The sequence below is a fragment of the Camelus dromedarius genome, chromosome 7 (genome assembly GCF_036321535.1).
Source record: "Camelus dromedarius isolate mCamDro1 chromosome 7, mCamDro1.pat, whole genome shotgun sequence".
In the NCBI taxonomy this organism is placed as follows: Eukaryota; Metazoa; Chordata; class Mammalia; order Artiodactyla; family Camelidae; genus Camelus; species Camelus dromedarius.
This window is the reverse complement of record NC_087442.1, coordinates 13650516-13674301: the sequence shown is the minus strand read 5'-3', so window position 1 is coordinate 13674301 and position 23786 is coordinate 13650516. Positions and strand designations below refer to the sequence as shown.

Below are 23786 nucleotides of genomic sequence, written 5' to 3'. Positions count from 1 at the left end.
GAAAAAGATACACCAGGAAAACATTAACCCAAGCTAGTTTTGATATATTAATATGGCAGAAAACAAAATAGTATAGAGATAAAGAAATACTTCAAATAGTAAGATCAATCCACACATAAGTCAATCATATGCTAGGAGGCAGCAAGATAGCCTCAAAATACATGGAGTAAACGTCAGACCTATGAGAAACTAACAAAGCCATTGTCTTATTGAAAAACTTTTAGCTCAATCAGGGAAAATCTAGAACAGGCATCAGATATTTACGTGGCACAATTAACAACATATAACAATCTATACGCTCAGTGAGAACACATTTTTTTAAAGCACACAAGGAGCATTAATAAAAAGTCACTATGTAGGGAACAAAATAATTTTAATTATTAATAAATAATAATTTTATTAAATATTAATGTTAATAAATATTAATAAAAATTAAATACTAATATTAAATATTAAAAATAAAATTTTAATAAATTAAAAATAATTGATAAGATGCTCTGACCAAAATGAAATTAAATTAGAAACAAAGAAAAAGACCGTTAACAGGTAGCTCATTGGTTAAGGAGAAACTCATAATAGAAATAAAAATAAAATTACTCCACAACAAAACTTGCTGAATGCAGCTAAATGGTTTATCCAAAATCAAAAAGACTGAAAACAAATGAGCTAAATACTGAACTCAAGAAGCTAGAACATAAAAAGCCAAAGAAGAAAACAAAATAAGTAGAGATGAATGAAACCACAAAAAAAATCAATAAAGAGAATAACAACCAAAACAAATCTCATTCTTTGAAGTTTAACAAAATAGACAAACCTCCAGTAAGAGGACTACAAAGGAGAGAGAGAGAGAGAGAAGGCATAAATATGCAATATTAAAAATGAAAGAGACTCAGGCATAGAAAACAAACTTATGGTTACCAGAGGGGGAAAGGGGTGGGAAGGGATAAATTGGGAGTTCAGGATTTGCAGATACTGACTACTATATATAAAACAGATAAACAACACGTTTCTCCTGTACAGCACAGGGAACTGTATTCAGTATCTTGCAGTAACCCATAATGAAAAAGAACATGAAAAGGAATATATGTATGTATACTATGACTGAAACATTGAAACATTATGCTGTACACCAGAAATTGACACAACATTGTCAACTGACTACACTTCAATAAAAACAAAACAAAACAAAACAAAACAAAACAAAACAAAAAAACAAAAACAAAAAACAAACCAAAAGCTTTAGTTGCAGAAATGAGAACAAACCGAAAAGGGAGACAGTAGTGGGGAAGGTGACGAGATTCTGTAGATCAAATAGTGAGATGCTTTTATGAGATATAATTGACATACGCCATTGTGTAAGTTCAAGGTATATAATGCAATGATCCAGGACACTTATCTATTACAAAATGATTTTTAAAAATGAAAAAGAGAACATATACAGTAGGTTTCTGAAACTTATAGGAGAACACTAGGAGTAATTTTATGTCAATAAATTTGAAAACCTAGATGAACTGGGTAATTTTCTAAAATACATATTACCAAAATGAACTCAATCAAGAGTATTAAACACAAGCAGATGTTTACACAAACTGAATGATAGTTTTTAAAACTCCTCCTTCTGGCACCCCCTAATCATCATCTCACTAGTCACCTTAAAATATGTACTAGGCATAAACTACTTTATAGATAAGTTTTAACAAACATTCAAAGAGGAGAATTCCTGTCTCACCTAAACTGTTGCCGCGATGGCAGAGCAGGTGAGGAAGGCGGTGCTGGTCACGCTCTCCCAGCAGCCTGTGGCTGACCCGCCTGCAGGGGGGTGAAGTGGGTGGTCTGGGCTGGTGTGAGAAACGACTGCAGACTGACCTTGAGAGTTGTGGAACCAACAGGATTTAAATGCCAAATTTTGTTTTACAAAAATCACTTAATGAGGTTTATGTATTTGATATCAAAATAAGACCAGGTCAGTACAAGGAAGATAAAATTATAAAACAATCACCTGTAAACAGTGGTGTTAAATCATGTGACTAGCTCTGCCAGAGAGGAGGCGTTATTTCCATTTTCTTGCTGAGAGAAGAGACGGTAGGTAACTTAGTGCCACCTGCTCACGGTGGAGCTGGATTCAGTCTGTTTACTGTGCCGTTTTCTCTAGTCCCTCCAGGAGCGGGACTAGAGGGCTCAGGTCCCCTTTCCTCTAGCCTTCAGCGACTAAGGGGATTTCTGACGACCCCTGGCTGGGGGAGCAGAACTCACCAGGATGGGCTCCACCAGCCTCCCCTCCGGCATGACTGAGCGGTTCATCTTGGCGATGCGCTCCAGCGTGGCCAGGGCAGCCTGGGTGTTCCCAGTGGAGACGTTGAACCGAGCAGATTCAGGAATAAACTGGACACAGACAACAAAAGACGTAAGAGTTGCAACTTCTGTGAACCCCAGGGATACAGCTCTTACGGCTCCTTATGCTACACTGTCCCAGAATCCGGAGATGGGGAAGGATGTAGCAAACTTTAAGGCAACAATACAGCTGGGGTAATCCTGTAATCAAAGTGGGATAAAGATGGTTGCCTTCTCCCCAGCCTGGTCCTCTTAGATGACGGTGGACTGATACTGAGCTTCGCACCTGTTTGGCCCAACCCACTTAACACAGTGAAATCCTTACATCCAGTCTGTAAACAGCCACTGCCCAGTCACCCAGCATCTCCACTGCTGCGTCTCCCGGTCCTCCCCAGGAACCCCCAGCCCCTCCTGCAGTGCAACAGCGAGGGTGACCACGGTAGGGCCTGTAGAGGCCTTCAACTCACTGATGGTTGAATATTTTGACCACACTCAGAAAGCACCTCAGCCCTCCACTGATGCTGGGACCTTGAGAATCAGCTTGGATGGCTCCCTGCCTCTTGTGCCTCACCCTCGTCAAGACCTGGGGTTCTTCCTCAGTAAAAATCTCCCCCAGCAGCACCCTCCTCCCCATCCCCCAGCCAGTGGGCAGTTCAGGTCCTCCTCGTCCCCCACTGGGATTATTCTGGCAAATTCTAACTGCTTTTCTGATCTTTTCCATCTTCCCATCTGCCCAGCCCCAACAGAGCCATGTACCAACTCCCCGCACATAACCCCTTCCACTCCCCCAGTGCCCCTGGCCCTCAAGGTCCTTGGAATCTGGACACAGGCCTGTCTTTCCAGCTGGCTTCCCACCAGCACCCTACTCCAGCCATTCTGGCGTACCTGCTCCCCCGCAAAGAGAATGCACTTTCACACTTTCATACTGGGCTGGTGCATTAACCGTGCCAAACAGCCTTTCCTCATAAGCTGACTGAGACAGATACTTAAATAAAGGAAAGAAGTGGACATGAGAAAGATGTCTGTGGGGGCAGGAAGGCCACCGGGTCAGCTGGAGGGGAGGACACGAAGGAGACCCCGGAGCTTGGTCACCTTGAAGGCCATGATGAGGATGATGCCAGGGATGGAGGCGATGCGGATGAGCCAGCGCCACCCAATGGTGGGGATGACCACAGAGGCCAGGCCAATGATAAGCAGGGAGCCTGCCAGCCAGAAAACCTGGGGGGAGAGGCAAGGTTCACGTCCTCCCATCCAATGTGCTCCCCGCCTCTCTGGGGACCGCCCTGCCCAGCGTTGTAATTGTAAGAGGGTGAGATGGGAGCGAGGCTTTGATCGAGGAGCAGATGGTTCCTGTTCTACCCCCAGCACGACCTCCAGGACCTGGATGAACTGGGAAGTCACCTCACTTCTCGGCTGGTCTGTCAGTGGGAGACTCAGAGGGACAGGGGGTCTACAATGTCTTTCTAAAGTTTAAAATATCTGGGACCCAAGACATTGACTTTTTTTCTTGAATAAACACTACATTCACTGGTTCGTAACTCAAGGTACAAAAGAGAGCTCTGTGAACAGACCCGTTTCCTATATCCTTCCACAGCTGTTCTAAACATGTACAAGCTAATAAGGGCAACTTGTGTTCTTTGTTCACAAATGGTAACACAGTATAAACATTTCTCAACACTGCTTTTTGTACTGAAAAATTTCTCTTGGAGATCATTTTGTATCAACAAATAGCATGGCAGCCACCTATGACCAGGCCTCACGGGAGTTGGGAATTAGAACAATTTTGAGTGCTATCCTGTGCATTATTTCCCTGTTGGAAGATGAGGAGTAGACAGTAGCTCCATTCCACCTCACAGAGGTGGATAGAAGATAATGTAATAAAAGATCCTTTAGGGAACTAATTAAGCAGTGACTATTTCATCACCAAAGATTTCTATTATTTAAAAAAAAAAGATTATTTCAGAAAGTGATGAGGGCTTTAAAAAAAAAAAGAGTAATGTGATAGAGAGTGATTTGAGTGAATGTTGTATTTGAGGAGCCTGTAGGATATCAGGTAATTGGCCACCAGGGTCTGAATTCCAAGGAGGTGCTCTTGCCTGGAGATAAAGGTTTTGGGGGTGATAGGCACATAGAAAGCTAAAACCATTGGAGTCATCAATCAGATGACCCAAGGAGAAGACACAAGCAGGAAGTGTGACAAACAGTAATAGGTGGAAGGGAGGATGTTCACTGATGAGCTTGAATGGGATTATGTTCATTAAATAACATGAGTGTAAAATCCAACCACTAACTCTTCAAAGTGTGGGCATTCATCTGAACAAAGATCAGAAGAAGAAACCTGGGAGGAATCTAAAGAATTAGCATTTGGTGTTTGTTAGGTCCTTTCGAATATTTTTGTTGCCTAAATTTAGTATCAGAAAAATTAAAAAACAAATTTTACAGTAGATGCCTCCTGCTTTAACTATTGCCAAATATAGAATGCTTTGGTGGGAAGAGTCATCAGCTTCCTGGGCCCTCTGAAGCCAGGGCTTTTGGATAACAGTGGCATCAAAGGTGGTACAAGGGCGTCTAGGTCGATGTAGCTTCTGGATCCAGAACCTCTAGTCGGTGGCCAGCAGGGGTCTGAGGAGGGCGTGGGGCAGCCCCGTCTTCTCACCTGGATAAATGGCTCAGCTGGGAGGAAGCTATTATGGGAGTTCCCACAGGCGTGGGCCAGTCGTGGACTTGCAGGCTCTAGGAAGGGGGACTGTAACAGGGCTGGTAGCTCCAGGAGAGAAACGTTCACCCCAGATGCATCCCTGAGCTTCTGTCATTGCAGTGAAACCAGCCAGCAGAATGTGTCCTGGTTACTGAGGAAGAGGTTACTGTGTTCTAAACGCTGCTGCTGGATGATAGAAGTCCTGGCTCAGAAAACCTTGCAATTGGACCGCTGGTGTCCAGCATTCCTAATGCTCTTCTGTTGGTACCAAGTAATAGGCAGTGTGTGCATCAAAGAACAATCAACCGGCCAGAAGAAACACCATGTACCGCATATCCTATAGGATCAGAAGTCTGGGGAGAATTTTGCCTTACCTGAGACAAGGGGAGCATATAGCCTCGATATTTTGTAGGCAAAAATTCAGTCTTTATGATTAACCTAAACAGGAAGGGGGGGAAATACAATTTTGTTTTTATAAAACCAAACAGATTTTTTAAAACGTCATAATTTTTCTTGTCATAGGGATAAAGAATTCAAAAACATGATATTCATCATTGTAAAGTAATAAGAAATATGTGTGCTGGTTTCTGCCCTGGTTTCTGCCCTGGTTTCTGCTAATGTTCAGTCTTTGACCCCAGGTCTTGACACAGAGTTCTTGAAAACCTTGGGATTTCCTGGTTGACAGGAGCATCCTTTATTCTAATGAGGTGATACATGATGAGCTCCTGGGTGGGGGGTGGTCTAAAGAAACCAAGCCATGACTAGCATCTTGGAAATTTCAGCTCTATCCCCCTCCTCTGGAGAGAAGAGAGGGGCTGGAAAATGAGTTAATAATCAATCATGCCTACGTGAGGAAGCCTCCAGAAAAATTCCTAACGTAGAGGGTTCTGAGAGCTTCCAGGCTGGTGAACACAGTTATGTGCCAGGAGGGTGGTGCACCCCAAACTCCACAGGGACAAATGCTCCTGCTCTTGGGACCCTTCTAGCCCTTGTCTTGTATGTGTCTCCTCATCTGGTTGTTTATCTGTGTCCTTTATTTTTAAATTTTATTTGTTTATTTTTTAATCAGTCTTTCTTTGGGGGGGAGGTAATTAGGTTTTTATTTGATTTATTTATTTTAATGGAGGCACTGGGGATTGAATCCAGGACCTCGTGCAGGCTAAGCGTACATGCTACCACTGAGCTAATCCCTCCTCGAACCTGTGTCCTTTAAAATATCCTTTGTAATAAATCTGCAGTAAGTACGCCCCTTTCCTAGGTTCTGTGAGCCACTCTAGCGAAGTGCGGAATTTGAGGAGGAGTTTGTGAGAACATCTAATCTGTAACAAGTCAGAAGTTGGGGGTAACCTGGTGCCTGTGGCTGGTACCTGAAGTCGGGGAGTCTTGTGGGACTGAGCCCTAAATCTGTGGGGTCCCTGCTAACCCAGTGAGGGTCTGAATCGAATGCAATTACAGGGCATTCAGCTGGCGTTGGAGCATTGGTTGGTGTGTAAAAAACCCACACGTTTGGTGTCAGAAGTATCATTAGAAGTATTGGGTGAGTATGTAAAGAAAAACAGAAGAGTTTATCCTACACAGACACTAGAATAGAATTATTAACCCATCTTTGGAAACAGTAAAAAATTAAATGCTAAATGCTCTTCTGTTTAATTTTTATTCCCAAAACTATTTTAAACTTTCTGCCTTTTAGGAGATACTAGCCTTATTTCTTTTGCCAAGAGAAACATCGGCAAAATGTTTTGCCAGGCCTGATTCCCTTTTCTAAAACATACATGGGAAATTAAAATACACCCAAGAGACGGTGAATATAGTTTCCCAAACTGATGATGACAGTCAAAGCACAGGTTTCTAATTAAGTATGTATTAATTTTGTGAATGGCAGAATAAACGGAATCATATCCCATCCGTTTTCTGATTGCTCTTCTCTGTTGCAGTTATGAACCAGGGTTTGGAGTTTTAACATATTTATTGAGCTACTTCCTAAGGGATGTTTTAAAATTCTGCCTAACTTCTACTCCTGTAGGGCTCCAAAGCTCAGAGTGATGCTTAACTCATGCCTTAGGGAAGAACAATTTTTCCCTAACACATTAGGGTAATAATTAGGTGCTTTAACATCTCCTAATATATTCTAAGGGTAACTTGCTCCAAGGCGCCCAGGAGAGAATAGCTCGAGGGGCCTTGTTCATTTAAGGGAGGCTCCCAAGTTGCTGAACATTTAGCATAACTTCCCCGCCTGGGCACAGTGAGCCGTCACACACGCATTCCAGGGCAGAGGAAAGACAAGCAGCATAGCTATTTCAACACATCTCACCTGTTTACAAATTCACTTTGACAGAATCTTAAATTACGAGGCAACGGCCCTTTAAAATGGTTATTCCTGAATGTTACAGGTGCTTATGGCCAAACTAAATTCTTCCAGAAATTCTCAAGAAATGAATGGATTGGGTTTGGGTTGACATTTTTGTGACCTACCTTATGGGACATTTTTGGTTAGCATTAAGTCTAACAAAATATTATTTATCTAAAAAATGTTTATCAGCCTTAGGAACAAAAAAGTTAACACCTGCTCAATCTAGCACTCTGCTGGCCTCACTCTTAAACATCGTTGTGATGGGCAAAGAGCTCCCAGTGGAACAAGCAACCATTGCTGGAAAAAGGAAAAACCCAGAATTGATTAGCACAAGTGAAGTCTATCAATTTGCAATTCATTAAGGCTCTTAGTCCCTGACCCACAGTGGATGTGTAAGTGTCTGCGGGTGTTCACATCTCCCCCGGGGACCCCTGGGTGAAGTCTTTACCCTTGTGCGTGGCCGGACACGCCACAGCCCACCATCGTCCGCAGGAAGACAAACCAGATGTACGAGGGGGAGAAAGAGGTCAGCAAGGAGAAGTAGGCTCCCCACAGGAACGAGATGAGCAAAATCTGAAGCAACAAAAGGAGACATTACCGGGACCTGACCCTCTGGGAGGTCGGGGAGAAAACATAACCTCTAACCTCTAATTTCATCCAGACGTTTGTTTCTCTACAGACCGCATCTTTCGTGGGCTCATTAATATCCCCCCATCATCAGATAATATAGTTCATACCATTTTACTGCCTGAAAGTCCAGATGCTCTGAGCTTAGACCATTCTTCAAAATTCCCCCAATGGCTTCCATCCTCACAGACGGCAGGAACCCGAACTTGTAAATCAGATACAAAAACCTGCCCTCCCTGCTCACAGCACTGTCAGGAGCACAGCGGAGCCTTGTGTTGGAATGAGTATAAGGAGAAAGTTTAAGGGATTTGCTTTTTCTCCAATTACAAGAATAATGCAAGTTGATAGTAGAAAGAATGGAAAAAAGAAAAGAAAAAGAAATAAAAATATTTAAATCACCTTTGATTCTCCAACCCACAGAAAATACTATTAATGTGGTTTTTATCCTATTTTCACTGACTATAAGGGAAAATCTATTTTTATTAGCTGCAAAATAGTCCACTGCCAAGACATACTATAATACATGTAATGTAATGCATAAGCCTTTCCCCTGTTGTTGAATGGTGAGCTGGTGTAACATTTTCTATTAAAATTAGCTGTGATGCTGTCTGTGGATAAATCTTTGTGGTTCTCTGATGATCTAAACAGGGTAGATTTCTGGAAGGTGAATATCAGATAAGGAGAATGAATATTCTCAAGCTTCTTGGTTTATGCTGCCAAACTGATTATCAGAAAAATTATATCAATTGTACGTGAAGGTGTCTAGATATTTGCAGGTTTCTTTAAGGAAAAGAAAATTTTTTTCTGGATTTGAAGTTTTATATGGCCTCGATAACAAAAAGGTGATATCTTGCTATGCAATTTTGTTTCTGATAACTCCTGTGATTGAACATTTTTCAGGGTTTCTTGACCATTTATATGTCTCCTTTTGTAAAATGCCTTCTTGTGCTCTCCACATTTTTTTGAGATCCCTGTGCTTTCATACTAATTTATAAGAGTCTATGATATTTATTTTGTGCACTCAAAACGTGCAGTCGGGTCTATCGATGTTTTCCTTTGGGAATTCTTCCTTAGACTTTATGCCTAGAGTGGTCTTGCTCACCAGAAATCAGACAAGAAGAGAAGAGAGACCTGGGTTTGCAATCAGAAGACATACGTTTATGTCTTACTGTTGAATCTCAATAGGTGTGTGACATGGAGCCAGTGGCTTAGTTTCAAAGCTATCCCCAAGTTAACTCATGTGAAACTGCGTATGTTTCTACGTGCAAATTGCCACATTCTATCTGCTATGTTCTGACTATTCTCATCCATCAACTGCACACCTTGGACTACGGGGACCACTATGGGGACGAGTATCTTGGGAAAAGGTGAGAAAGCAAGAAGATAGCCTGGAATTCAGGCATGTGATGTCAAAGAAGGACTTTTCCTTACTTCCTAACTTGGGTATTGATAGAGAAATGTCCCTTAAAGAAAAGCAGTGGTGACATCACCACAAAAGGACACACAAGAGAAAATTCCAAATCATCCTTTGAGGCCAACCTACCTTCCAACGGCCATATCTGTCAGCCAAGACGCCAAAGAGGATGCTGAAAACCATGTAGCCAAAAAACACCATCTGGAGGCGGGGCGAGAAGTCATCCTGTAAGCAGTACTTCTATAACGCGCTAGTTCACTGCGCTAAGCAGTCGTCCATCTGAGCTAGAGGAAGGCTGGAAACGTGCAAGGGCTGGAGGCTGAAGAACAGGTCTTCACCAAACTCTCCCCTGACTCCTGTTTAATACATTCAGGGCTTCAGAGGTTGGAGATTGCCACACCTGGAGTCACTGACACGAGGGGTCCATGGAGCAGGTCAGCGCTTTGCTTCTGATCCAAGAGGATAGCTCTGGCCTCCTTCTCAGATGTATAATTGTGACTTTCCATTTGAATAAGAAAACCCTCAAACTCTATTCATTCACACTCTGCCTTATTCCTCACACAAGCTGAGACTTCTAAACTCAGCCTTCCTTTGTTATTATAGAGAAACATAACTGTCAGCAAACACCAAAACCAATCGTTCATTTAAAAACATTCTTTGTCACTAATACCTACCTACTTCTTTTCCTTACTCGTTCTCACAATAGCTTTTCCTGTCATAATAAAATTCAAGAACTTGGATTTGCTACCAGCAGTTTAACTCAGCCTGAGGTGCAACCTGGTGTCTATGCCTTTAGGTGACTTATTTTTCTGCCTTCAGCAGTTCCAAGCTTTACCTACTATCCTTTCTAATAAGATCCGTGACTGACTGCTTCCAGGGTAATCAAGGGAAAGATGCCGCTGGCATCTCTGACATTCTCAATGAAAAAGTTCAGCTTCTCTCCGCTGCCTGCTTTGCTTTTTCTTTTTTTCCCTTACTCTTCATAAGGAAGACTCAAAACCGTATATTCCACAGGGAACTAGACCAAAAAAATCATATCTACACTTGAACAACAAAAGCCTCTGTTCCCTCTAGGATAGGGCTGGAGGCGGGAAAGCCCATGTTTTCTAAGTGCCAAGCCTGGCCAGATGCTGCACCGTAATGAGTCTGGTCGGTCCTCAGCAGAGTGGTGAAAATCAGGACAGCGTGACACTTTTGCATAAATCCAAACGTGTGAGCTATGAAGGGCTCTTTTTTCCAGAATGACTTTCTTTCTGATTATTGGTATTGACATGTCCTTTTTTTTTTTTTGAAAGATGATGGTAGTTGGAGGCAAGATTTTCTGCCTTTTTCTCTTGTTGGGCTGTTAAAATTTTCCTTCTACCCTTCTACAATCGTTGGCTGGTCTAAAAATTAAGTTGATTTAAGACAGATTAACAAGAGAAAAGCAAAGTTAGTTTTGCATGTACAGGAATCCCATAAAAATATAGGACCCAAGGCCAAGTTGGACAGTTGAGGCTTACATGCCCTCTTGAGCTAAGGAAGAGGAGAGGGGCCTGGGGCTTCAAAGGGGAGGCAGGTCATTCACAGGACAGTAGGAGGCGCATGTCTGGTAACGAGATGTTTGCCCGGCCATACAGATGGGTCATTCAGATGAAAGTTGTCTCTGGCAATAACTCTCCGAGCCGGGCCCCCTATCTGAATTCTTTTAGGTAATTAAGGGAAATGTAAGAGTTTTTCTTGAGTCTGTTGGGTCCTGATTGCCTTCAGCTCAAAAGAATCCACTGCCAAAGTGACCTATTCAGGGGAGTGGGGGATCATCACATATTCTACTTCCTTTTACTCTCCTCCTAATGTCTAATATATATATTTTTAATGTCAATTCTATGCCAGCCACTGGAATTTTTTTAAAAGTCGTATCAGTTGGTGAATCCCAAACCTTGGGTCCCCCTGAATATAAGCAGTTTCTACTGTGGAACCTGAAATTATCAAAATTCCTCCATGAAAGGAAAGGTGAACTCACATTTTTTTCTTTTTAATCAGATGTGAATCAAAGAAAGCAAAGACAAACTGTCTAGGGCAGGGAGGAGATTGGTTCTTAGGACTTAAAATATGTTTGTTTACTGAGATGCTGTGTTGCGTTAATAAGTTACAACTGGATTGAACTGAATTAGACGATTAATAAAAGTGAAAGACATAGTTGAATAAGATTAAATTTAAATTTTACTCTGTTCTCATACGTGACAGATTGGTATTCCTTCTGTTTTCTTTCTATTCAGTGTAAAAAAAAAAAAAAAAAAAAAAAAGACTTTCCTAAGGCTGAATTGTTTGCTATTAAGCCTGTCTAGAGAATAAATCTTGACTGCAAGCCTATGTGAAGCCCGAAGCTTATGAACTCTGATCCTGTCTGGGAGATCACATAGAGACGTGGATTAATCTCTCTCTCTACCCTCTCCCCTCCCACCCCGACACCTGGAGGGTCAGCTGCTTTCTACAGTATTTATTTTTAGTATCAAAATGGCCCTTGTTTCTGCTTATGCACCACGTGAAGTCTTGTTTCTTTGGCACCAACTCTCTTATTCACCAAAACTGAGGGACATAATTCATCCATAGTCCTTAAGGCCTTAAGTCCTCATGGCCAGATTGTCCAGAAAGTGGAGTTGGAGTTGGGGAATGGGAAGCCTGGGGATGGTGGCAGTGTTGCCTCTTTGCTAAACCAGTCTGAGCCCCCTCCTGTTGGCAAGATTGTGGTCAGTGAGCCCAGGGGACAGTTGCCAAAGTCAGATGGGACTTACAGCCAGGATGACAGAGACTAAATGACAGGCAGGGGCAAGGAATTTGGAGCAGGAAGCGGTTACATCTTGGGTGAGTTGAATTACCTACAGAAAAGTCTCCCAAGCTGTGAGCCACCTGACAAGGGAAGTCACATTACTGCTGACATTAAGGAGCCTCTTTGGATACCATTAGGAACAACATAAATGCAACCCATGATGCTGTAAATACAGAAATCATACCATATAATACAGTTTCTGGGAGCAACAGATGCAAACACCACACCTGGATCACCAACATTCTCAGAAACGAAGGCGTGCTGACCTACAAACCAGCTGGGGTGTGGGGTGTGCCGTGGTTATAATTGCACATAATGTTACAGCAGTCACCCTGAAGGCACAAGGATGGACAAGACGTGCTTTCAAAACTGTACGTATTTTATACGTAGATGAAAACAAAAACCAGCTGAGTCACTTAACCGCAAGCCCAGATAAGGTCTTTAGTCATTTTTATCTATACCTTCTCTCTCTTCTAAAAGTATTAGGAAAAACTTAAAAAAAAAAAAAAGGAACAAGTGCGACAAAATTCACAGAACTTTAAAGAAGGGAACAGAGCTAAGAGAATTAAGGCAGATTTATATATTTGCTGCCATGATGGGGCATAAACTCAGGCTCTAAATTCCTGGCCTCCAAGACAGAAAATAACACAAGTGGACGTATAATATACATCATCTCGGAGGTGAACACAGATCAGTGCCTCGGATGAGGGGGAGTTTTTCCTGGTACCCAATACGGCTGAGAACTCCCAGGTGAAATTTGGTTAAGGCAGTAGGTGAGAGGGTAGGGGCACCCCTTCCCCCACAGCCTTCTGCAGCGGGGGCTGCTCCCTGCCCACATCCCCCAGAGGGGTGGGAGTGCTGGGGTCTTACTCTCTCGCACAGCCTGACCCTCCTCCAAGGCCTCTGCCATCTGACTCTGTCACCCTCTCCTTTACTCGTCACCATCTACCTACCTCCCAGACGTTCCCCTCTTTCAGTGAGGAGTGGCACCTGGCTCAAGGGATCTCTCTGTATTAAGTCTTGCCTTCATGAAAACTGGCTTCAGCGCCCGAGTAAATCAGCACTTCCTTCCTCACCCTGTGTTTCTTTGACTCCTCGGCTGATGTGAGCACCTCAGTTGATGTTACCTCCTAAACACTTCCAAACTCCTTCCCACCTTCACACACTCTGCTCTTCGCCACCCCACAGCCTCCTAACTTATTCCAGCCTCTAAGCCTGCTCCTCTGGGTTCTTGGAAACTGAGCATGCCCTTAACGCCCTTCAACAGCTCCCCGTCATCCACATGCTGGCCTGGCCTCCAATGTTTCTAAGCATGAAGAGCCTCTTTCAAAATTTAAAAAAAAAAAAAAAAAAAAAAAAGATTTAGCAGAGCTCTGCATGGTAGAAGGTGTACTTTAATGTTCATTTAATGAGTCATTCACATAATGACTATGAAGTCAGTGAGGTGTTCAGGTAAAATTGATTTTTGTTACACAAAACGATAATTTGAAATTCTGTCATACGTATTTGTGCCAACGACTTTTTGCTTGGAGGGCCTGTGTACTTTGCCCCAGGCTGGGGCACAGTGGCCTATAGTGGTCTCCAAAACGGAGTCCATGCACAGACTCCAAGATGCTTCTGCCTCCTGCCCCTACTGTCTCTGCCACCTGGTCTCCCTTGCTCCCTCTCCCTCACTTCTATTAAAGCAACATGGAACTGTTTGTGCTTCTCCCAATATACACGTGAACACACACACAAACACACACACACACAAACACACACACACACACACAGGGTCTGCTGGCGATTAATTGGTGCTTAATAAATACCTCTTGAAAAAATAATGGGTAATATCCTTAAACCCACTTTGTAGCCAAACTTAGTGTCCAATTCATTAAGCTATTTATTCATAATGATCTTTGAGAAAAATTTAAGGTGTAACGTGTACAACTCATTGAGGGTGATTGGGTGACAAGTTAGGTCACTGTGGCCCAACTGAGAAGACTGTTAGTGACCTGACGTGAACCATAACGAACCTACAGCTAAGCGTCACTTTCTCTGATTTGCATTTCTGAGTTCTTGCCAGGGTTTAGAAAATAAGCAATTCAAGGTTATGCTTCCTGGAGAAGAGAAATGGGAGGAAGGACTCAAATGCTAGTTTGGGCCTGCAAACCCATGAGCTTAGGAAGCCAGCACACCGAGCAGTGAGGGATCCTGTGGTGCTCAGCCCTGTGGGACGGGGAAGGGGAGCAGGAGCCCTGGGTCCTCGGTTCATTCTCAGCACAGGAAGCAGGCACTCACCGTGGTCACTAGGGCCACCTGCCAGTTCTCCAGCTGCCATTCACAGCGGATGACAGGAGACACGACCGCTATCAACATGATCTCCATGGCCTCGGCAACCTGAAAGAAGGAGGGAAAACACCGCGTCGAAGTGCTAGGTTGTCCTCACTTCTTCCCACACCTGCCTGTCGTCATCCTCCTAGTCATAACCTCCACTTACCCTCCCCCACTGAAGGAGTACGTGTTAAATACCCACTCAGCACTGCCAGTCGGATAAAGAAGTCTAGAAGAACTTTGGCTTTCATGGATGTAAACAATTTGTGGTTTGAACAATCTGAGCGCATCCCTCAAGATTTACGACACGTGTTCCCTCGTTATGACACTGATCCGTGTTTTGGCATTTAACACTATGAGGGTGTCGTGTGGGGGCCAGTCACTTAGCGGGCAGGTGAACCTAGTCAACCACCAGCATCCACGTCAACCAGCATTGCTGTTTCATACACATCATCGTCAAGATTTCAGGGCAGACTCCTTGCAAATGGGTCCTTGAAAGAGCCCCTGATTTCAAGAAGCTGGGATGGGAAGACAAGACTTATGAAAGCTAGAAAACAAGCAACAAGTACAAAACAATATGAGTTCGTCATCAGGAAAGAGTGTCTACTCAGCAAAATTAGTGTAAGATGTGCTACTACATATTCAAACTTTCCATAGAAGGAAATGTCATCCTCTGTCTGTATCTTGCAATTCATTACAGGATGAGTTTACCTCCCAGAGAAAGGAAGCAGTAGATGCTAGAAAAGAATTGAAAGAATAGATAGAGACAGATGATAGAAATTCAAGTTCAGGATAATGAACAAGGAGGATTCAAAGATGGTTCTGAGGCTTTGTGCGCTGGAGGAAGAGGTGAACAATGATGTCATTGACTGAGACCAAAGGGCATGGATCAGGAGGGGAAAGGGGAAATTAAAGGGGGGAAAGATGAATTTGTTTGGGATACATTCTGTGGATAACAATAGGATATTTGTGCAGGTTATTGATCATGGTACTAGTCATGTTTGTATACCTTGAAGGTCTGGGATTAAAAAGGCGTGGCTAATGTTAGCTAATCTGTGGGAATTTGAGGTATATCATAATGGCTTGTCTCCCCTTGCAGAGTATTACAGTCAAAATACCTGGCTTGTTTTAGTCCAAAAATCATCATGAGTAAGAGATAGCATGATGATCTCAGAAGACTGTTTGAATTATTAAAGTAATTAAAGTAATAAAGAGCAGTTAGGTCTATTAATATTCATCCGGGCTTCACTCCTCTAAAGGGTCTTAGGAGGAAATAAGCCAGTCAGGGATAAGGCCCAGCCCCACTCTGATATACTATCCTTAGGGGGAAGGACCAGCCAGAAGCTAGAGGGGCGGGCTTGGAGGAGCAGCACAGTCAGAGAAGATCTTAGAAGATCTTCAAGAAGTCCAGGACCCAAAAGTCCTAGTCATGGCTGAGTCTGCTATGCTGTGGTGATTCTATTACACACCCCAGATACATGAGGCGTAGAAATCCAACTACCACTCCAGCCACCTCTGAGCAAGAGCCTGAACAGGCTGTGGCCAGGAGGCGTCAAACCCATCACTGTCAACACCACTACACTGATGAGAAGACCTGGTCCACCAAGCAGCCCATCCTGAAACCAGAGGAGGGGTTTGGTTATGACAACCAAATAAACGGTCCTCTCTTCAGTTGTGTGTGTGTATGGGGGAGGGAGGGAGAGGCCTGGTAAACAGCCCTTCCTAACTGGTGGACTGGGAAGAATTAAAGCAACCTGTTAAATGCTTAAAGATGAGAAGCCATTTTGCAACAACATCAAATGTAAATGTGTGACAGGCATACAGTCTCCATGGATGTGGGTCTAGAGACAGATACCTAGAGGTCACCAAGATAGAGATGGCAATTGTCCTTTGGAAAGGGGTACAGTGGCACTGTCTTTCTAATACAGGTGATAACTAACAGGGATGTACTACCTTTACATGGGTGCTTTGGTTGATTTGGCGGGCAAAACACATCTATGTTTTCTTTTCACTTGTCAGAGGGCTATTATAGAGAAAAAAAAAAAAAAGACAGGCTTCCCAACATACTTGAAGGTGAAGGATGCAGAGAGTTTCTAACACCATTTAAACCACTGAGACCATAAAATGAAACATACTAGGAATCAAATATGCAAAAAAGAAGTGGAGATGTTCTGGTTGAAAGTAAAGGAGAGTTGATGATAAAATCCTAGCTGTTTATACCTACTTGTTCCTTGAAATATGGAAGATGAAAAATGTAGAGCCTAGGTGAGACCTTACTTTATAAAGGAATGTTCTACACTGTATTAGGACTAGGACGAGTCTTGCCTTTCTTTCTATACTCGACTGCACCCCAACAGTGCAAGGCTTTTGTGAGACGCATCAGAACTTGTCATATGCCACCTCCAGCTCGCCTCACTCTTCTTCTTAAACCATTCAGCTGAGCAGTGAGGGTCAGGGCTCTCTAGCGGTTACTTGTGGTCTCCTTAGCTGTCATTATCTCTGACCCTAAACCACTGTCATCTCAGATTTTTCATTCTGTCTCATTATTGCTACCATCATACACAGGGGGCTCTTAACCTACTCTCACTCCACCTGCAAAAGCAGTGGTTTTGTGGTTCGTCCCACTGTGAGAGCCCTGGGACTGAGCTGTTGCCCCTCCTTCCTCAGAACAGCAGATGGTAAATAAAAAACCCTCATCAGTGCTGCTTAGAGGAGCTGGGACTCTGTAATTACAACAGGTGTCCAGGTGATTCTTACGCACAAAATGTTTGAGAACCGCGTGTCTAATGTGACTTAAAAGGCTACCACAGTTTTCTCCTCTCTTCCCAGTGTCTCAAGTTCAACTTAAAAAAAAAAAAAAAACAAGGGTATTGAATTCCCAGAACATAGAACACAGATACTCATTTGCTCATAACCAAACACCTGCCAAAGGTGGAAGAAAATTATTTTTGGATTATTCACCCCACCCCTCAAGAGTTCCTGCTTCCTCTCACATCCCTCTCCCTGATTGGAGGTCGGGAAGCCTCTACGTGCCCAACAGTGAATGAGCTGTGGAGAGGCAGGCAATCTCCAAGGAGCACTCACCCCTGTGCTGCCCATGATCAGAAACAGGGCAACGTGGAAACGCCCGAACCCGATGGTCTCCACAGCATCTTCCACGGTGAATGTCTTTGGCTCTAACAAGAAAAGGCAGAGTGAAAGGAACAGCCTCTGGGAAGGGAATGTGTGTGGATTATTGCTTACCCTGGAGGACGTTGGAAGACCAATTCATTATTATAAAAATAGTAAATACACGAGAGGTGGGAATTAAACAGCTTGAGGACCAGAGATTTCTATGCTCCTCTTACCCTTTGGCTGCGGCTCTGGGGTCCCCAGGCTCAACTCCCGAAGGCTGATGATGGTGACCGGCTCTGTCCGCTTGGCTGCCATCTTCCAAGTGGGTCAAATTCCCCACACAGCTTACCTGCTGGAAGCGGGAGGGAAGAAGGAAAGAAAGAAGATTGAGCATGTATTCTCCCTTAATCTTCACAAAAAAATCGATGAAGTAGGTATGATAATTTATCACTATTTTACTTATGAGGAACGTGAAACATGGAGATGTTAAATCATGGAGAGGCTGAACGGCCAAATGAGAGGACTGAGCCCTGGTGACTAGTGACAATTTAACCCCTCGCGTCCTCTGCCTGGGAGTGAAGATGGGCTTTTCTCAGAAAATAATCACAGTAGCCAGTGCTTTATCTACAGCTCCACAGATCCTGCGGTTTACAGGGTCACCGTATGTTATAAGGGGTTTTCTCGCACATGATTTTCATTTAATTCTAACAGAAATCCATGAAGCACTTCTTTTCATTTCCCCTTTTTTTGGTATTTAATCCTAAAAAAAAAAAAAATCTTAATCCTAAAAATCAAAAGGAAAATAAAACAAAGAAAGCTGAAGTTAGTGATTTTTTTTTTTCAAATGGCTGTATGACACAGTAATTTAACTCTATATCCTTAGTGGGAGAAACAGAAACCCTCATCTGTTCTCAGTAATTGTATTGTTAGTAATAATGCTGGCATCACTATTTTGATACTAATACAAATTGTAGGATAAAGCAATTATGTTACTATTATTAGGAACCAAGATTTTCAGTGCAAGAGAAAAAAATACAAAGATAAAGAAGTTATGTAAAAAGTTGCTGTCCTAATTTTGAATTGGAAATATCAGTATGAATTCATTATGTGTTTTATAGATATACGAAGAAGAATGACTGACAAGAATTGAAACCCATCAAAAATACCAAAATCCATTGTTTACAGGATGACTAAAATGAAAATCTCATTGATCATTTTTAGAGAATACTAAGAAACCAACTCATTATTCTGAAAACTAGGAAATCTCTTGCCTTTCTTGAACAGATTTTCTGTATTTCAGGGCAACCAAACAGCTGCTGAAAGAAGAGTATTCTTTAATTTCAGCTAATACATGCAGAAAGAAGGATGGAATTACATTATCGTGATTTTGCAACTTCTAACAAAATAATGGATCCAGGCAATGATCATCAGCGCCTGATTAACTACTAGGTGAAAGGCTGCTGGAGAACTTTTCTCAGACATGGATGAGATTGATGCCTGAACACACTGACAATGTTCCTTACGCCCCTGAAAGAGAGACGATCAGATGTGACATGGCTCCTGATGAGACGCCCTAGGAGGTATACACCCTCACCTGTGACATATTCTCTTAAAGAGAAACTGAACGTGAGTCTGATCAAGCCTCTAGCTCTGCCTACCAGTTTATACAGGGAATGAAGAAACACATTAAACTACACCATGTGGATGCAAGAAGAAAAATCCAGAATGTGAGAAGTTCTACAGGTTAATGACCGAGCTTCTTCAATAAATAAATGGCAAAGAAAAAAAAAAAGAAAGAAAGAAAGAAAGAGAGAGAGGAGAACCTATGAATTAAAAGAAAAGACACTAACTAACCAAATAAATGAGTTGATTGTTTGGATCTTCATTAAAAGAAACCAAGTGTAAAACAACAAGAAGAATAAAGAGAATGAGCTGAGAAAGAGATGACAGAAATCAGGGACATGTAAACACATTTGGAAGCTGGATGATATTAAGGAATCACTGGTGACACCTTAAGGTGTGACAATGGTATGATGGCTGCCCTAGAAAAAAACCCTTACGTTTTAGAGACATGTGCTGAAATAGTTGCAGATGACATTCGATGGTTGGGATTTGCTTTAAAATAATTCAACGGTGGGGGTGGGAATAGGATGCAGAAGAAGGAGTTGAGTGTCTAGATGAAAAAGAGTGGCTCTCTAGTGAGAATTATTGAAGAAGGGTGGTGGGTACATTGGGGTTTATTTTACGATCTGCAGCTTTTGAAAATGTGTAATGTTTTTCAAAACAAATAGTTCAAAAAATGAGGTTGTGAGATTCTTAAGTAACGTTTCCAGCGTCAGACCAGTAGTAAGTAACAGAATCAGAACTCGAAGCTCCCCTTTCCCCAGAACAAACAGCCCGGAGCAGCTGTAGGGCAGCCCTTCAAGGTCGTGTAGCTCTGTCAAGTGTCGGCTCTGTATCGTGCTGTGTGGGCTCCCTGGGGAGAGTCCGGAGGAGGGTCCGACATGTTCCCGGCCCTAAGGAGTTTTTAATTCTGGCTGGAGACACCACAGATACACATAAAACAACTCTACTGTAAAGCTGATATTATTTGTTTTCTTAAAATGCTGTCACAGAGACACAAATATTCCCAGATGGGAGAGAAATCAATAACGCTCAGAAATAAGTCCATGAAACCCTCTTTCCCAAGGGAGACCGTGAAAAGTACAAAGAACTGTTATTTTCACAGAGTGGAAAAAATAAAAATAATTGGTCTCTCAGCCCATCTGAGAGCCTGAAAGTCACGAAGACAGACTGCTCTAGAAGCGTCGACTGCTCCCTTCCCAGACGTTGTTCAAATACCCTTTGGAGGGGTATTCTTTATCTGGTAACTTTAAAAATAATCACCCAAAAAATCACCTTTATTTGATTTTTAAAGACATTCAGTACACATTAAAAATTGGCTATGTCTGAATACCACATTTCTAGATGAGAGGATGAACTACTAACACAGATTTAACTTAATCAAAATATGAAAATGAAATCATTCAGTGAGAATTAGATGATGGTGATGATTGCACAACCTTGTGACTATACTAAAAATCACTGAATTATACACTCTAAAATGGTGAGTTTCACTGTCTGTGGACCATATCATTTTTTCCCCCTAAAGAATAGTCATGAAAATCATGGCAGCAGACTTTAAAACCAAAAGTGATTCTAGCCATTTATGGTATTAGAGAATAAAACAATTTAGCTTGGTGGGAAAATAATTTTTAAAACTCCCAGTAAGCTCATCTTAAGTTCAGTTACAACTGAAATGCTTAACAGTAAATGCAATCTTCAGCCAACACTTAGTTTCGTCTACCATTCAAGTTCTATGGCCTCTTGAACAATCTAAACATGTGTTAGAATTTTAACAATGATAAAGGCTTATGTTTTAGGGGCGTAAAAACGATCTCCAGCCAGTCTTCTTGCTAAAGTATTGAGTGGCAAGAAAAGGAATCCAGGAAATCTGCCACTTAATATTGAGTAGATAAGTTTTACTTTGATGTGTGTGTTTTAACAGATGAGGTAGCTCTGCGGGGCATAAACAGCCTACATACGTCCCTCCTCGTATCAGCAAAGAAAAGTGACTCCTCACAGAGGGCCTGGCAAAAGGTGTTAGGTCTGAGACAATTGCTTCACCATCTCTCTTGAATCAAAGCTGATCGCAGAAAGGGAGACTCACATTTGCAATTTCATATGCGTCTTGATTGAAGACGAGACATATTATTTGGTCTCCATAATATGAAGAGAACCATGCCTTCAAATTAAAATGAGTTATATGATCCAGCAGTCCCACTCCTGGGCATGTATCTGGAGAAAACTGTGGTTCAAAAAGATAACATGCACCCCAATGTTCATAGCAGCACTATTTACAATAGCCAAGACACAGAAGCAACCTAAATGTCCATTGACAGATGACTGGATAAAGGAGCTGTGGTATATATGTACAATGGATTACTACTCAGCCATGAGAAGGAATGAAATAATGCCTTTTGCAGCAACATGGATGGACCTAGAGATTATCATACTGAGTGAAGTAAGTCAGACAAAGACACATATTCTATGCTATCACTTATATATGGAATCTAAAAAAATGATACAAATGAACTTATTTGCAAAACAGAAAGAGACTCACAGACATAGAAAACAAATACGGTTACCAGTGAGGGAAGAGAGGAGGGAGGGATAAATTGGGAGTTTGGGATTGGTAGATAAAAACTACTATGTACAGAATAGACAAACAACAAGGTCCTACTGTATAGCGCAGGGAACTATATTCAATGGCTTGTAGTAACCTGTAATGAAAAAGAATATATGTGTATAACTGAATCACTATGCTGTACACCAGAAACTAATACAACCTTGTAAATCAACTATACTTCAATCAAAAAGTTTAAGAAATTAAAATGAGTTATTTTCTTCTATCATATTTGTAAAAACCTTAAAGATTGATTATACCCAGCGTATGAAAATAGGCACTCAGACTATTGGTCGGAGGGGACATGGCTACATCCCTTCCAGAAGGCAGTTAGGCAAAGATGAAAGAATGCTGACTAAACAATTTCACTCCTAGGATTCATCCTAATGAGCGAGTCAGAAATGTGAATGAAAATAAAGGTATACGGACGGTCATCACACTGATGTTTTAACAACAGCAACAACAAAAAAATTGGGTAAAACCTGAATGCCCACCAGGAAAGAAGTGGCTAAAAAAATTATATGTTCCTGTAACAGAATACCATTTAAAATAAGCTCTTAAGTCAAAGGCTGTTTGGTGTTGAAAAGCATTTTCCAATATGTATGTACCTAATGTATGTATATAGGGATCCCAATTCATAAAATTGCATGTAAATACGCACCCACATAGAAACTTCAGGAGAGAGGTCTGAAACCGCGTGAGGTCTTTTGACAAATATTTGTAGAGCACCACTATGTATCAGGTAATAAAATACAATGAAAAGGGTTCCAGCTCCCAAAGCACGCACAGTCTGACGGGGAGCAAAGGGACGTATTCAGGCGGAAACAGTTGGTCCCAGGGTGAGCAGATGCGGCTCTGGCCACGGAAGGGAGGCGCTGCTCCGCCGAGCCCCGGGACCCGCGGAGGCAGGTCCTGAAGGACGAGGAGGTTTCGGCCAAGAGAAGCAGGTGAGGAAAGAATTAGCTGGCAGGTAGAATTTTGAATGGGTTTTTCTTTTTTTCTTTATACTTTTCTGCATTATTTGAATTTTTAGAAAGGCTATTTCTGTTACCGTGAAAATTCTTTCTGGAAGAAAAGAACCAATAAAGGGGTACAGTTGACATGTCACTCACAGGGCTCCCTGAGCCGCTGTCCCAGGTAGGACGCGCGCCCCACCTGCCCTCTGCTGACGGCCTTGACCTACTGGGTCAGGGTGGGCAGGGACCCAGAGACAATCAAATTATTGCGTGGCCACAAGTCCACAAGGTGGCCTGGCACAGAAGGGCCCGTTTGCTGGTGGTGGCGGTTGCACAACACTGTGCAACTAAATGCCACTGAACTGTTCACTTTAAAATTGCTACAATGAAAAATTTTATGTTCTGTGTATTTTCACATTATTTCAAAAATGAAAAGAACAAGAAAAGCCATTGTATATGCAGTAAATGTCTACAGTATATATAAACCACAAATTACAAGAAAAAACATTAAGATCCTAATGGATTAATGGGCACATTATAAGAACAGGCAATTCACAAGAGGGTATATAAATTACAAACCAAACTGGAAAATCATTCCTCTTCTGTAATAACTGACAAAGTTTAGTAATAAAAAATCTTTAGATATTATCCTATACCTACTAAATTAACAAACATAGGAAGGAAAGAGGAAATGGAAAGGGGGAAAGGAAGAAAGAAGAGCGAGAGAAGGAAGGAGGGAAGGGGAGAGGAGGAAAGAAAAGGAGGGGTGAAGGGGGTAAGAGCAGGGGAGGAATGAAGAAAGGGCGAGAAGGAAGCAAGGGAGGAGGAAAGAGGAATTAGAGGTGACAAGGAGGGAAGAAGGAGGAAGGAAGGGAGGGAGAAAAGAAGGGAAGTCAGTAGCCTTGGTGAGATTGAGACAGAGATTCTGTTTCCTCACCTGAAAATAAAA

At 42.3% G+C, this 23786-nt stretch overlaps 1 protein-coding gene across 1 annotated transcript in view; it reads right to left on the bottom strand.

Moving 5' to 3' along the window:
* Nucleotides 1-23409, bottom strand: part of SVOPL (SVOP like) — a 58603-nt gene extending 35194 nt beyond the window's left edge. Inside the window, exons 1-9 of the mRNA XM_064487329.1 lie at nt 21366-23409; nt 17890-18008; nt 17627-17718; nt 14510-14608; nt 9550-9621; nt 7828-7952; nt 5404-5467; nt 3424-3549; nt 2254-2382 (exon numbers count right to left, since the gene is read on the bottom strand). Of these exons, the coding sequence (XP_064343399.1) occupies nt 2254-2382; nt 3424-3549; nt 5404-5467; nt 7828-7952; nt 9550-9621; nt 14510-14608; nt 17627-17718; nt 17890-17971 (789 nt within the window). The 5' untranslated portion in view covers nt 17972-18008; nt 21366-23409. The remainder of the gene's footprint in view (nt 1-2253; nt 2383-3423; nt 3550-5403; nt 5468-7827; nt 7953-9549; nt 9622-14509; nt 14609-17626; nt 17719-17889; nt 18009-21365) is intronic.
* Between the last annotated feature and the right edge of the window lie 377 nt (nt 23410-23786).